At 47.2% G+C, this 12,500-nt stretch overlaps 1 protein-coding gene across 7 annotated transcripts in view; it reads right to left on the reverse strand.

The window, feature by feature from the left end:
• Positions 1-12,500, reverse strand: part of epb41a (erythrocyte membrane protein band 4.1a) — a 68,924-nt gene that overhangs the window by 39,048 nt on the left and 17,376 nt on the right. For all 7 annotated transcript variants that reach the window (XM_062529004.1, XM_062529003.1, XM_062529005.1 and 4 more), the window contains exons 2-8: positions 10,931-11,388; positions 4,795-5,109; positions 2,207-2,311; positions 1,976-2,018; positions 1,714-1,789; positions 757-975; positions 195-282 (exon numbers count right to left, since the gene is read on the reverse strand). In XM_062529004.1, coding sequence (XP_062384988.1) covers positions 195-282; positions 757-975; positions 1,714-1,789; positions 1,976-2,018; positions 2,207-2,311; positions 4,795-5,109; positions 10,931-11,380 — 1,296 coding nt within the window. In that variant the 5' untranslated portion in view covers positions 11,381-11,388. The remainder of the gene's footprint in view (positions 1-194; positions 283-756; positions 976-1,713; positions 1,790-1,975; positions 2,019-2,206; positions 2,312-4,794; positions 5,110-10,930; positions 11,389-12,500) is intronic.

Genomic DNA, 12,500 nt, shown 5'->3' on the forward strand with positions numbered 1-12,500 from the left:
AAGGCAGCTCAGTACCAAATGAATATTAATAATGATCAAATAATAATGACTATTTTAATTAATTTAAAAAAGCATTAATATCCCAGTCTGTTTGCATATTAATTTAAGATGACTGTTTTTCAAATTCAACTACTACAACTACTCACACTACTACTACAAAACACACACACACACACACACACACACACACACACCTTAGCCTGGTGCAGGTCCACCCCATACATGGAGAGCTTCTTGGCGTTCTCCAGGAACATCATGTCAGCCTGGGCCGGACTCATGGACCTGTGGGGACACAGTGGGGCTCATCAGACCAGGAGCACCTCTCCTCCAACTCCCTACTCTGGCCGTGCATGTGTGTGTGTGAGAGAGTGTGTGTGTGTGTACAGTAGATCACCTGTAGGTCTGATGATCATGATGGTCTCATGATCTCCTCCAGCTCCTTGTTCTGATCAGGTGTGTGTGTGTGTGTGTGTGTGTGTGTGTGTGTGTGTGTGTGTGTGTGTGCGCGCGCGCATGTGTGTGTGTGCGTGTGTGTGTAAATCACCTGTAGGTGCGGTGCAGCTCCATGATCTTCTCCTCCAGCTCCTTGCTCTGATTGTGTGTGTGTGTGTGCGAGTGTGTGTCTGCATGTGCGTGTGTGTGTAAATCACCTGTAGGTGCGGTGCAGCTCCATGATCTTCTCCTCCAGCTCCTTGCTCTGATTGTGTGTGTGTGTGTGCGAGTGTGTGTCTGCATGTGCGTGTGTGTGTAAATCACCTGTAGGTGCGGTGCAGCTCCATGATCTTCTCCTCCAGCTCCTTGCTCTGGCCGGGCGCCAGCTTGAGGTCCTTGGCGTAGTCGGGCGCGTGCACCTCGGGGTCGTACTCGCCCAGCTCCGACTGCAGCGCGTACGAGCCCAGCAGCGCCAGCGTCACGAACGAGCACGGCAGCCGGCTCGCCTGGATGTCCTTACGCAGCTGCAGGCACAGGAAGTACCTGCAGGAGGGGTGGGAGGTTAGGGGTCAAGGGGCAAAGGGCAAAGCCATAGTTCAGAGAGAGAGAGAGAGAGGGAGAAAGAGAGAGAGAGAGAGAGAGAGCAAGAGGAAGTGAGGGGATCAATAAAGCTACAAGCAGAAATTAAAATGAAAATGCTTGTCTGTGCAAGTGAGTGTATGAAGCTGTGTATGTGTTGTATGTGCATGTGTGTTTGTATGTGTGATGTGGAGGTGTGTGCATGAACAATGGACGTCACATGAGTGTGTGTGTGTGTGTGTTTTTGTGTGTGTGTGTGTGTGTGTGTGTGTGTGTGTGTGTGTGTGTGTGTGTGTGTGTGTGTGTGTGTGTGTGTGTGTTTGTCTGTGTGTGGGGAGAGGCAACAGCAGGGGGTTGAGGTGGTTTCATTTCACTAATGAAGTCAACAACCTGACGGGGCAGGATTAGAGAGAGATGAAGGTATGGGAGAGAGGGAGAGAGAAAAACAGAGAAAGAGAGAGGAGGAGAGAGAGAAACAGAGAGAGAGAGGGAGAGGAGGAGAGAAAGAAAATGTGTGTATGCGTGAGACAGCCTTAAAAGAGTGAATGAGGGAAACGGAGAGAGAGTGAAGAGAAATGGAATTATGGAGATGGAGACATGCATAAAAAAGAAAGGTGGACATGGAGCACACAGAAGAAGAGGGAGAAAGAGAGTGAGTGAGTGAGCTAAAGCTAAGAGAGGGTACTGAGTGCTTCACGGTACCTTGTGATGTCTTCAGATAGTTGGGCAGGATCGGGGGGGTAGAACTTCACATTGAAGGTGAAGTCATAGTCGGTCCCTGATACACACACACACACACACACACACACACACACACACACAGGATGCATTATTGTTTGTTAATTCTGTGCATAATGGACCTCTGATCAAGTTTGCTATGTACATTACAATTACACAGCAATGTGGGAAAACACACACGTCCACTGATAAGAACATTGGAGGCATGCCGTACAATCTCACTCACCTGGCACCTGCCTCCGAATCTCCTTGGTAAAGTCCAGCCAGGTCTGAGAGAGAAAATGCATACATTAAGTAGATCTTTATGTCAAACTGTGTTCCTATGGCATACACATTTCATCTAATTGTGCAACATGCATGTTTAGTACACTAATTACATCCCAGAAGCATGCATGACAAGTAGAGAACCAACAATAAACAGTGGCAGCATACAATAGAATAGAATAGAATAGAATACCTTCATGGTGGGCGTTTCCCAGATAGCCACACCATAATAGTCTTTCTCCAGCAGGTTGAGGTGGTCACACACTTTTGTGAACAGCTCCTGGCCTTTGGCATGTTTCTACACACACACACACAGAGAGCGAGAAATGTACATGCATGATGTTAGCAGTAGATAAGTAAAGGCAGTACAGTAGGTCAGTAGGTAAATCGAGAAAGATAGAATGAAAGAAAGAGAGAAAGACAAATAATATAAGAAACAGAAAGAAAGAAAGGGAGAGAGAAAGACAGAACTCTACAAGACAGCCCAGGACAGGCGCCAAATGAGCGCCAGTGACTGACTTAAGAGTGCGGCCACCTGCCCCACCCCACACCCCACACCCCAGCAGAGCAGCAGGGCTGAGTCCACACAGGAGCAGCCTCCCTCCACCCCACAGCACTGTGGGAGCTAATGAGGCCCAGGAGCAGCGCACTGGCACGGGGAGAGGAGCAGAGAGGGAGCCCTCGGGCCCTGGAGGAGACACGCTCAGTGGCACTACACACACTAGACACACACACACACACACACACACCACGCAATCAGCCCCTAATTACAAAGAGCACAATGAGGAGGCATATGTATATGTGTGAACAATAGTAGAATGTGTGTGTGTGTGTGTGTGTGTGTGTGTGTCTCTTTCTCTGTCTCAGTGATGTCACTTCTTCATTAAGCAGTAAATACATTTCTGATGTGACTGTGGTCCCTAGTCACAAAGGCAATATCTGTGATTATGTGTGTGTGCACGCGCATGTGTGTGTGTGTGTGTGTGTGTGTGTGTGTGTGTGTGTGTGTGTGTGTTTAATACCAGTGCCTGGAATGGCTAAATTTTCGGAGCTTATTGTATGACAGTGCGTGTCTTTAGAGTACATCAGTGTGTGTGTGTGTGTGTGTGCGTGTGTGTGTGTTGGCTACAGTAGGCTAGGGCATGAGGGCAGACCAGGGTCATGTAGTTGCCGCAGGAGAGGAAATAAGATGATAGTGATAAGTGAGGCACGGATGGATAAAGAGGATTTGGGACAGACCCGTTACTCTGTGGAGGGACAGCAAGATTAGACCGATGCCTCCAGGACAACAAAGTAATGTGTGTGGGTGTGTGTGTGTGTGTGTGTGTGTGTGTGTGTGTGTGTGTGAGAGAGAGAGAAAGAGAGAGTGTGTCTGAGTGTGTGTGTGAGAGAGAGCATGTATGTGTGTGTGTGTGTGCGTGTGTGTGTGTGTGTTGTGGCGTACATGTGTACATGTGTATGCAACACTCTGGCACTGTCACTGAACCGTGCTGCTAAACAGATTTGCATAAAGCATGAAGCGAGGCCATCGTGACCTGTGACCTCTACTGCAGGCAAATCAACCTTCACTTGGGGCCGCCACCAATCAATCACTCGCATGAGCCATCTCTTATCAGGACAAATGGCCTCTGATAGGAGCTATCAGCACAGGGACACTGTGTGTGCGTGTGTGTGTGTGTGTGTGTGTGTGTGTGTGTGTGTGTGTGTGTTTGTGTCACCTGAAAATATATGCATATACTGTTTGTATGTGCGCAACTCTATGTCAGAGTCTCTTCACACGTGTGCGTGTGTGTTTGTGTGTGTGTGTTCTTCGCACTCATACAGGGCGTCGTCCCGTCATGTAACCTGTGACTTTGGATTCGTCACCACAGCGGTGTATGTCTGTGTGTGTGTGTCTGAGTTCTTACATCTAGTTCACACTCGTAGAGCGTGTCGTCCAGCAGAGTGACCTTGCACTGCATGATCCTGGGTCTACGCAGTGTGTGTGTGTGTGTGTGTGTGTGTGTGTGTGTTTAAGTGTGTATGTGTGCCTGTGAGTGTCTAGTGTGTGGTGGTGTGTGTTTGTGAGTGTCTAGTGTGTGTAGGGGTGGGAATTGGCAAAAGAATGACAATTCGATACTATTGCGATATTTGGGCCACAATTCGATATTATTGCGATTCTAAACATAATGCGATACAACAAGTATTGCGATTCGATTCTGCGATATATTGCTATTCATGTCTCTCATATTGTTCGAAGGCATTACAAAAAATAAGGAACATTACACTGTTCAACTCACTTTGTCATGGCATGGTGCATATCAAGGTCCTTACTATTTGCTTTTTGTTGAAAACCGAAACACACCCACACTTTCAATTTGAAATTGCCGTTGAATGCACAATAAAACGCCACAAGAAGCGCCACCTTGTGAGCGTAATATCTTGAATTTCTTCCTTGGGGATCAATAAAGTATCTATCTATCTATATATCTATCTATCTAGCAAATTTAATGTGATCAGAGTAAACCCTGAGTAAACTTGCCTCAAATAAAAGTAAAATAGATAATTAAATTATATAATTAAGTATTGCGATACTTGAGCTACTTGTATCGATATAATTGCATGCACAAAATATCGCGATACTGAACAGAATCGATTTTTTTCCCCACCACTAAGTGTGTGGTGGTGTGTGTTTGTGTGTGTCTAGTGTGTGGTGGTGTGTTTGTGTGTGGTGGTGTTGGTGGTGGTGGTGGTGGTGGTGGTGTGGTGGTGGTGTGTGTATGTGTGTATCTGAGTTCTTACATCCAGTTCACACTCGTAGAGCGTGTCGTCCAGCAGAGTGACCTTGCACTGCATGATCCTGGGTCTGCGCGGGGCCTTGGCCGGCTTGGCCTCGTCGTCCTCGGCGCTCTTTTCTGCTTTGGCCTCCCCCTCCCCCGCCCCCTCTCCCTCCCCCTCTGCCTCCGCCGCGTCTCCTCCGTCAGGCTTGCCCTCCTCCTGCGCCTCCTTCTTCTCTTTCTCCGCCTCTCCGGCCTCCCTCTTGGCTTTGGCCTTCTCTCCTTTCCCTCCTCCCTCCTCGTCTGAGTCAGCGTCCTCCTTCTGGTCTGCAGGGGCCGCCTGTGAGGACACACACACACACACACACACACACACACACACACACGTGCGCACACGCATGCACAAGCAACCAGAAATGTCACACACACACACGTGCACACACACACACACACACACACACACACAATCAGCCACACACACAAGCAACCACAAACGTCACACACACACATTGTCACACACATGCGTACACGCACACACACACACACATACACACACACACACACAACCACACACACATAGAGAGTGCAGTGTCAGGACATACAGTTTGACCTTAGTGACACAGGGCTTTTTCATATATCATATAATCACTTATAAAATGTTGATGCGATAACCCTTGCACTCTACGACTGATCGATTGACCCATCTCTATCTACTTCACACGCACAATTCATCTACTAATTCCCATTCACCCATTCACATTTTTCCATACATACATTTTGATTCACTTTCATGAAATGGACCGGCGCCAGACCACCCAAGCAGAACCTGTGAGAGGCCCGCTAACTAGCACAGTGGAACCCAGAGAAGTAGGTGTCCTGTGTGGAGGCCTGGGAATCCCCCTTCCCAGACACAGTGCCCCTTTTGTGGGCTGAAATCATATCGCTCCAGGGCGGAGAGGAGACACAGGCATGGAGGGGTGGGGGCTGGAGGGGAGGTGGGGGAGTGTGTGTGTGGGAGGGGCTCATTGACTATAATTAACTCTAATTGGTGACTGTAATTAGTGAAAACAAGAGAGCGAGAGAGGGAGAGAGAGACAGAGGGAGAGAGGGAGAGAGAGAGGGTAGGGAAGAGATAAAAGTTTGTATTGAGGTCAGCGGTGGCGATGTGGTTCAGCGTGGGAGCGCAGCACAAGCTCTGGCTCTGGGTGAATAATTTAGAGGCTTCGCCATGAGAAAAAGCCTCGCCAAGCAGTCTGGGTGCGTGTGAGGACCAAACTATGTAACGCAGCTGTTAAAAGTTAGATACAATTGGTGTAAAATGCCCCTCAAACACACACAAGGATGTGCAGCGGCTTTAAGACACAGTCCATAATTCAGGGAGGTAGTGTTAGCCATGACAGGTACATTTAGTGATCTTCCCATCACAGTTTCCTAGCTGTCTGTGTGCTCACAACAATCTTTGCTTTAAATTGGATGTAAACAAAACAACAACAACACAATTGGGAACAAACAAAATGGCTCAGACCAGGAGCTATTCCAGCCAATCCACAGCATCACGCTGAAGGGTTGGGTATTTATTTATCTGCTGTTTGATTGGCTGTTGAGTTGAATCGTTTGCCACCATCAAGAGCTGCACCTTTAAGAGTCAGTCAGGGCCACAGTACAGCCAGCTAATTCCTCTTTGGCACTGGACAAGGAAACTGGACCGCGAGGATGAGATGGTGAGGATAAATTGTTGTGTGCTGAAGTGCACAGACAGACACGGCACGGGATAATGCTCCAGACTCCTGACGCTAAGCTGGGAGGCCTAAGATGCAGACAACATGAGGGACATGCCTCCTACACCAGAGAGTAGCACTGATGCCAACGTACTGTACATCTGCACTTCAGTCAGCTTTACTTTGAACAAGAGATAGATGAAAAATGAACGAATTACAGTAAATGTAATATTTCCACATCCTGCTAAACACCAACCAGAATGTTATGTATGGGCGACATAACACTTTTGATTTAGCGTAACGGATATCCACAGTAGTGCTGTGCTCTCCGAATTCGAGACTGACACTTTGTGTCTGACACACGTCTCCATCCACTATCTGCCTGCAGCAGTTATTATAGTAGCCACTCTGTTCACTTCTAGACATACAGTGCTCCGCTTCAATTATTCATGTTCAGCACTCTCAACAAGCCCGCATTCTCTCAAGGCATTTGCAAACACTGGGGCCTAAACTCCGACTCTACCGAAATAGGCCTGAAATGTAGGACAAGCGTGTAACGAACGAGCTCCATCTCAGACACAGAGGAGTGGGATGGGACAAGCAGATGTTGGGTCACCGACACATTGCGAAGAGCGACGCTATCCGTGTTGTGAAAATAAAGATAGAGGACAAAGTTCCACGGCTGGACGTGTTTGTAAGTCTTTTTGAATGAAAGGATCTGGTGACCACATGACAAGTACTAATGACGGTCAGTTACAAATGGCGTTCATTATGCAGCTCGGGAGGGGAGTGATGAATTTGCCACACCTCTTGTCTTGTGACATCCTGCATGCAGTTTATTCCTCATTTATCTCAATACATGCATGGACAATTACCCCACTGACTCCCAGATCCCCAACTGCCTTCTCTCTCAGCTGGCAGGGTAAGGCTGCAGGCACAGATCGGGCCTGACTTGACTCCTGCTTGCGAAGCAACTCCTGCACTCAATCACCATGTCAGGACCCTGGCCAAGGACTGAAAAATGCTAAACATGCTTGTCTGGCATTCTGAATTTAGGACTCAAACCTGTGAATGTCATCTTAAAGGAGAACTATGTCGGTTTACACATAGATTTATGTTTCTCGAGGTATTGTTGGTAAAAAAAACAGTTGGGTTCTACCTAGCTTGAGTTACTGCAGTCAACAGCTAAAGCTAGGCAGCTAGCCTAGAGTGCTATACTCTGGACTGGGGCATGAACATGGGGGCTCAGCACAGAATTCTCATGAGCAGTATCCACTAAAACATTACAGTCCAACTGAACATAGCACATCATAAAACAACACCTCTGCATGCGGCATGGCCCAGTATAGAACAGGCCAAAACTACAGGACGCTCTCATGTCCAGCTGTGATAGCAGTACGAGCGCTAAAAACAGGCTTGAGTGGCCACACACGACCCTCCAGATAAGAGTCACGCCCTGCGCAGCACTCTGCTTTCTGTCTAAATGTGTGTTACATAACAGCAGGATTAGCATCAGCTAACCCAGCCTTCACACCAAGCTGGAGCCATTACATCCTAAAACTGCACCAAAAACACGCCTGTTGAAAGCCTCACATGTTACAGTAAGACAGTGTGTGTTGGAGGTCAGTGTAGTCCTGGGGTCTGTGGAGTTGAGGTGAAAATCACTCTCACCAGCAGTTCCTCATTCAAAGCTCATAACTCCCAGCCACTTACAACTAAGGATGCATGAAATATCGGCAGCCGATATATATTATTGGCCGATAAGTGAAAAAATTCAAATATTATTATTGGTCCGATAACAGAATTCTGGCCAATAATTTGCGCTGTTATTTTTTAAAGCCCTAATTTGTGACCCTGTAAAGCGGAACCAGTCGTTTCGGTAAAATGTATTAAATTAAGTTATTGTGCTCACGTGAACGGCCATAAACTAAGTTTTCCAACGATATGTATATCGAGGGTATTAGACAAACTATTGCTAAGATAACAGCATCCAAAGTTGACATGGTTCTCCTGTCACGATATGCCAGAAGAGGAGAAATCACCTTTTTAAGCAGCGCGTGCACAACGGGAATGACAGCAAATGTGTTGAATCTTCGCCGGGTTTAACAGTCAAAACGAATGTTTTTCCGTGAAATGCGTTCACGATATGAAACTGTAGACTGTATACAGTCGAATTATGCGAAAACGTGAAATTCAACATTTTAACCCGGAAGTTTGTTATTGTTGATTTCCTCAAAATAACGTTGTGCGCAAAACGACTGATTTCGCTGTGAATGGTCACATTTGTCGACTTGGCGTAGGCGTAAGGTCCGTCTGGCTAGCTACTTGAGCTTGGTTGGCTATACTTCTTCCTCAATATAATGTCAGCTGTGGGAATGTATTTCACCACTCTCACAAGATCTGTGGATCTGGGTTGAATCTGTGCATCCCAAAATCCTCTTGTGAATGATCCGCTGTTTAACCTTAGCCGAGCGGAGCTCTGCCCTACCTAGAGCCGTCTTGTGCTGGTGTGTTTGCACTTTACTAGCCTGGAGACCCGACTTTCTTCACAGAGAGTCTGGCATAGATCCATTCGCAAACGTTTATTTCCTGGTTGGTGAATGCTTGTCTGAAGTTTCATCATTGAAATCATTGGAGTTCAATCACTAACGTTAGGTAATGACGTATGTTAACCATGGGGGACACAACGATAACGATATGCTTGAAACTTAAATGTAATTGCTCTCGGGAACGCCCTCTGTTCCCTGATTGGGCGGAGGTGCACTTGCTGGAGTAAACGAAAGTGGATCAAGGCGTCCCAGATGGAGTACTGAAGGGAAAAGAAATTGAGCAGAAGTGCGTAGACAGGTGGAGTCAGGCTAGCACTTTACCGCTAAAGGCGTCGAAACAAATAAACAAACTCGTCAATGGAACGAGTAGGCCTACACACTGTAAGTATGCCTAGTCTATTTTATTGTATTTTAGTTTAATTTAGTTTAGTTAGTTAAGTTGTATTTTAGTATTATATTTGCATTATGTTAGCTTGGGTTTTGTATTATTACCTAGTAATATGTTAACCATTCCTGCTTCAGTTCCAGACAGGTCATCATAATGAGTTGTTAAAACCTTCGGGCTTATCCCTTTAATGTCAAACTAGACAGACATAAAATACAGTCTGAGGAGTAGCAGCTTTATTCAGTTACCCGCAATTGAAACCCAACATAAGTTTCCCTCACAACCTCTGATTTGGTCCCTATAGCATACAGTATTCCCAGCTGAGCAGTTTATGAGCGTTAACTCCTAAATGAAAACGATTCATACACTGTCTCTGCCCACTAATTCACAATTCACTGACATCAGGTTCACTTAAAGGAGACATACATAGGGCTAGGCTACTGCTATTTTGTTGACAGCTGTACTATTGAGGACTATTGAGTTCTGTCCATCATTTGGTGGTAGGTAAAATTACTGCAATAAAATTATGCTTATCAAATGCTTTTCCCCAATCACTTTCCATAATTTTTTTTTCAAGAGTAACGTTATCGTTTATCGTATCGGTATCGGCCACAACAAGGCAATATATACAGTATATTGTTATGGTTATCGTCCCTATCGGTACAACTCATATTGGCACGTCTAATATTACGTTGATACGCCATCAGAGGATGCACTCCTCAGGTGAGATTATATATGCACAGACCATTGATAATGCTTCATTATAATGTAAGGGTGGTGCAAAGTTGGTTCTAGGCATTGGTAGTAGGTGTGGTGTTGCGGTTCTATAGTTCTGACCTGGTTCTATGCATTGGAATTAGGTGTGGCGTCAGGATTCTTTAGCTCTGTTGTGGTTCTAGGCATTGGTGTTAGGTGTAGCGTTGGGGTTCTGACCTGGTTCTAAGGGCTCTTTAGCTCTGTTGTGGTTCTAGGCATTGGTGCTAGGTGTGGCGTTGGGATTCTGACCTGGTTCTAAGGGCTCTTTAGCTCTGTTGTGGTTCTAGGCATTGGTGCTAGGTGTGGCGTTGGGGTTCTGACCTGGTTCTAAGGGCTCTTTAGCTCTGTTGTGGTTCTAGGCATTGGTGTTAGGTGTAGCGTTGGGGTTCTGACCTGGTTCTAAGGGCTCTTTAGCTCTGTTGTGGTTCTAGGCATTGGTGCTAGGTGTGGCGTTGGGATTCTGACCTGGTTCTAAGGGCTCTTTAGCTCTGTTGTGGTTCTAGGCATTGGTGCTAGGTGTGGCGTTGGGGTTCTGACCTGGTTCTAAGGGCTCTTTAGCTCTGTTGTGGTTCTAGGCATTGGTGCTAGGTGTGGCGTTGGGGTTCTGACCTGGTTCTAAGGGCTCTTTAGCTCTGTTGTGGTTCTAGGCATTGGTGCTAGGTGTGGCGTTGGGGTTCTGACCTGGTTCTAAGGGCTCTTTAACTCTGTTGTGGTTCTAGGCATTGGTGCTAGGTGTGGCGTTGGGGTTCTGACCTGGTTCTCGGCGCTGCTGAGGGAGTGCAGGTCGAGGGCGGCGTCGCCCTCACCCTCGGCTCGCAGCTCGGGCTCGGGGTCGGCGATGGGCGCTTTGGGCTCGTCCTGGCGGGCGTCGCGGGCCCTTTCGCCGTCGGCCCCCTCGCCGTCCGAGCACTGCGAGCGGCGCTTCAGGAAGGACGAGAAGAGGCGCGAGAGGCCGCGGCCCGCCGACGTGCGCTGCCGTGGACGCAGCTGGACCTCCTCCTCGCCCCCCGCCGCCGAGGCCGCTGGCGCCGCAGGGGAGCCCGGGGCTGGGGCTGGGGCGGACGCGGGGCTGTCCTGGGGGTCGGAGGTCACGGCGGGGGGGTCGGCAGCGGGGTCGTCAGACGGCTGCTGGGGGGGCCGCTGGGACTGCTGCTGCTGCTGGTTCGCCTTCTTCTGCTGGCTCTCAGCCTCGTCTGTCGTCATGGCCGCCACTGTGGACACAAAACATACAAATACTCACTTGACATTTTATTATGTAATATATTTCTTTATTTTCAGTTTTCCCCCTAATTTATTTCAAAACGTGAATCTTTCATATATTTCAGATTCATTAGACATGAAGTGAAATATTTGAAGCCATTTTTTGTTCTAATCTTGACGATTACGACGCACAGAGCATGACCCTGTCCACCTGACCATACTGAAATGTCAAAAGAACTCTGAAATCTGACTAATCTGACTCAAATGTGGCTGAGGTGTTATGGAAGCCCAGGTCTGGTATCTGTCATTTTCCTCAGCTCAGACAAGTTGTCTGGCCAATCAGTAATACCAGAAAAGGTTAAAGTGGAGCGAGAGGCACAAACGTTCGACCATTTCCGCGTTCTATTTTCGCAAAGGGGAGGGGGCAAGATCCCCCTTTAAGCAGACCTAGAAAGTGACGTTACATTTGAATTGAACTGCTTGCCAATCTGACAGAGATCGATATCCCACTATGACGTCTTTGCGACACGCCTCATTAAGCAGACAGGAACTGTTCGAATTTTGCTTCCATAGACATGCATTATGTTGCTCTATCTTGTCAGTAATGAAGGATCTTTGGTAATACTATGGTAAGTAAAGCAGTTACTAGCAGTGTTGGCACTGTGGGCAGGTGCTGAGTCCTGTTGGAAAAGGAAATCAGCATCTCCATCAAGCTTGTCAGCAGATGGAAGCATGACATGTTCTAAAATCTCCTGCAAGAAGGCTGCATTGACTCTGGACTTGATAAACTAAACACAGTGGACCAACACCAGCAGATGACATGGCACCCCAAATCATCACTGTGGAAACATCATACTGGATTTCAAGCCACTTGGATTCTGTGCCTCTCCACTCTTCCTCCTGACTCTTGGGGCATTGATGTCCACCCTGATATCCAAATGAAATGCAAAATGTGCGTGGTTCTTGAATTGGCTTTCCCATGATGGTGGTTGTGTGTACTGGCTCAGGAAACCGACATTTCTGTATTACAACATCTTTATTGTAATATTTTGAGAAACTGATTTTAGAAATATTTCCCACATAACAATAAAGTACTGCAATGGTTCAGTTTCTGATATAATGA

This window comes from Sardina pilchardus, chromosome 24 (genome assembly GCF_963854185.1).
Source record: "Sardina pilchardus chromosome 24, fSarPil1.1, whole genome shotgun sequence".
NCBI classification, from domain to species: Eukaryota; Metazoa; Chordata; class Actinopteri; order Clupeiformes; family Clupeidae; genus Sardina; species Sardina pilchardus.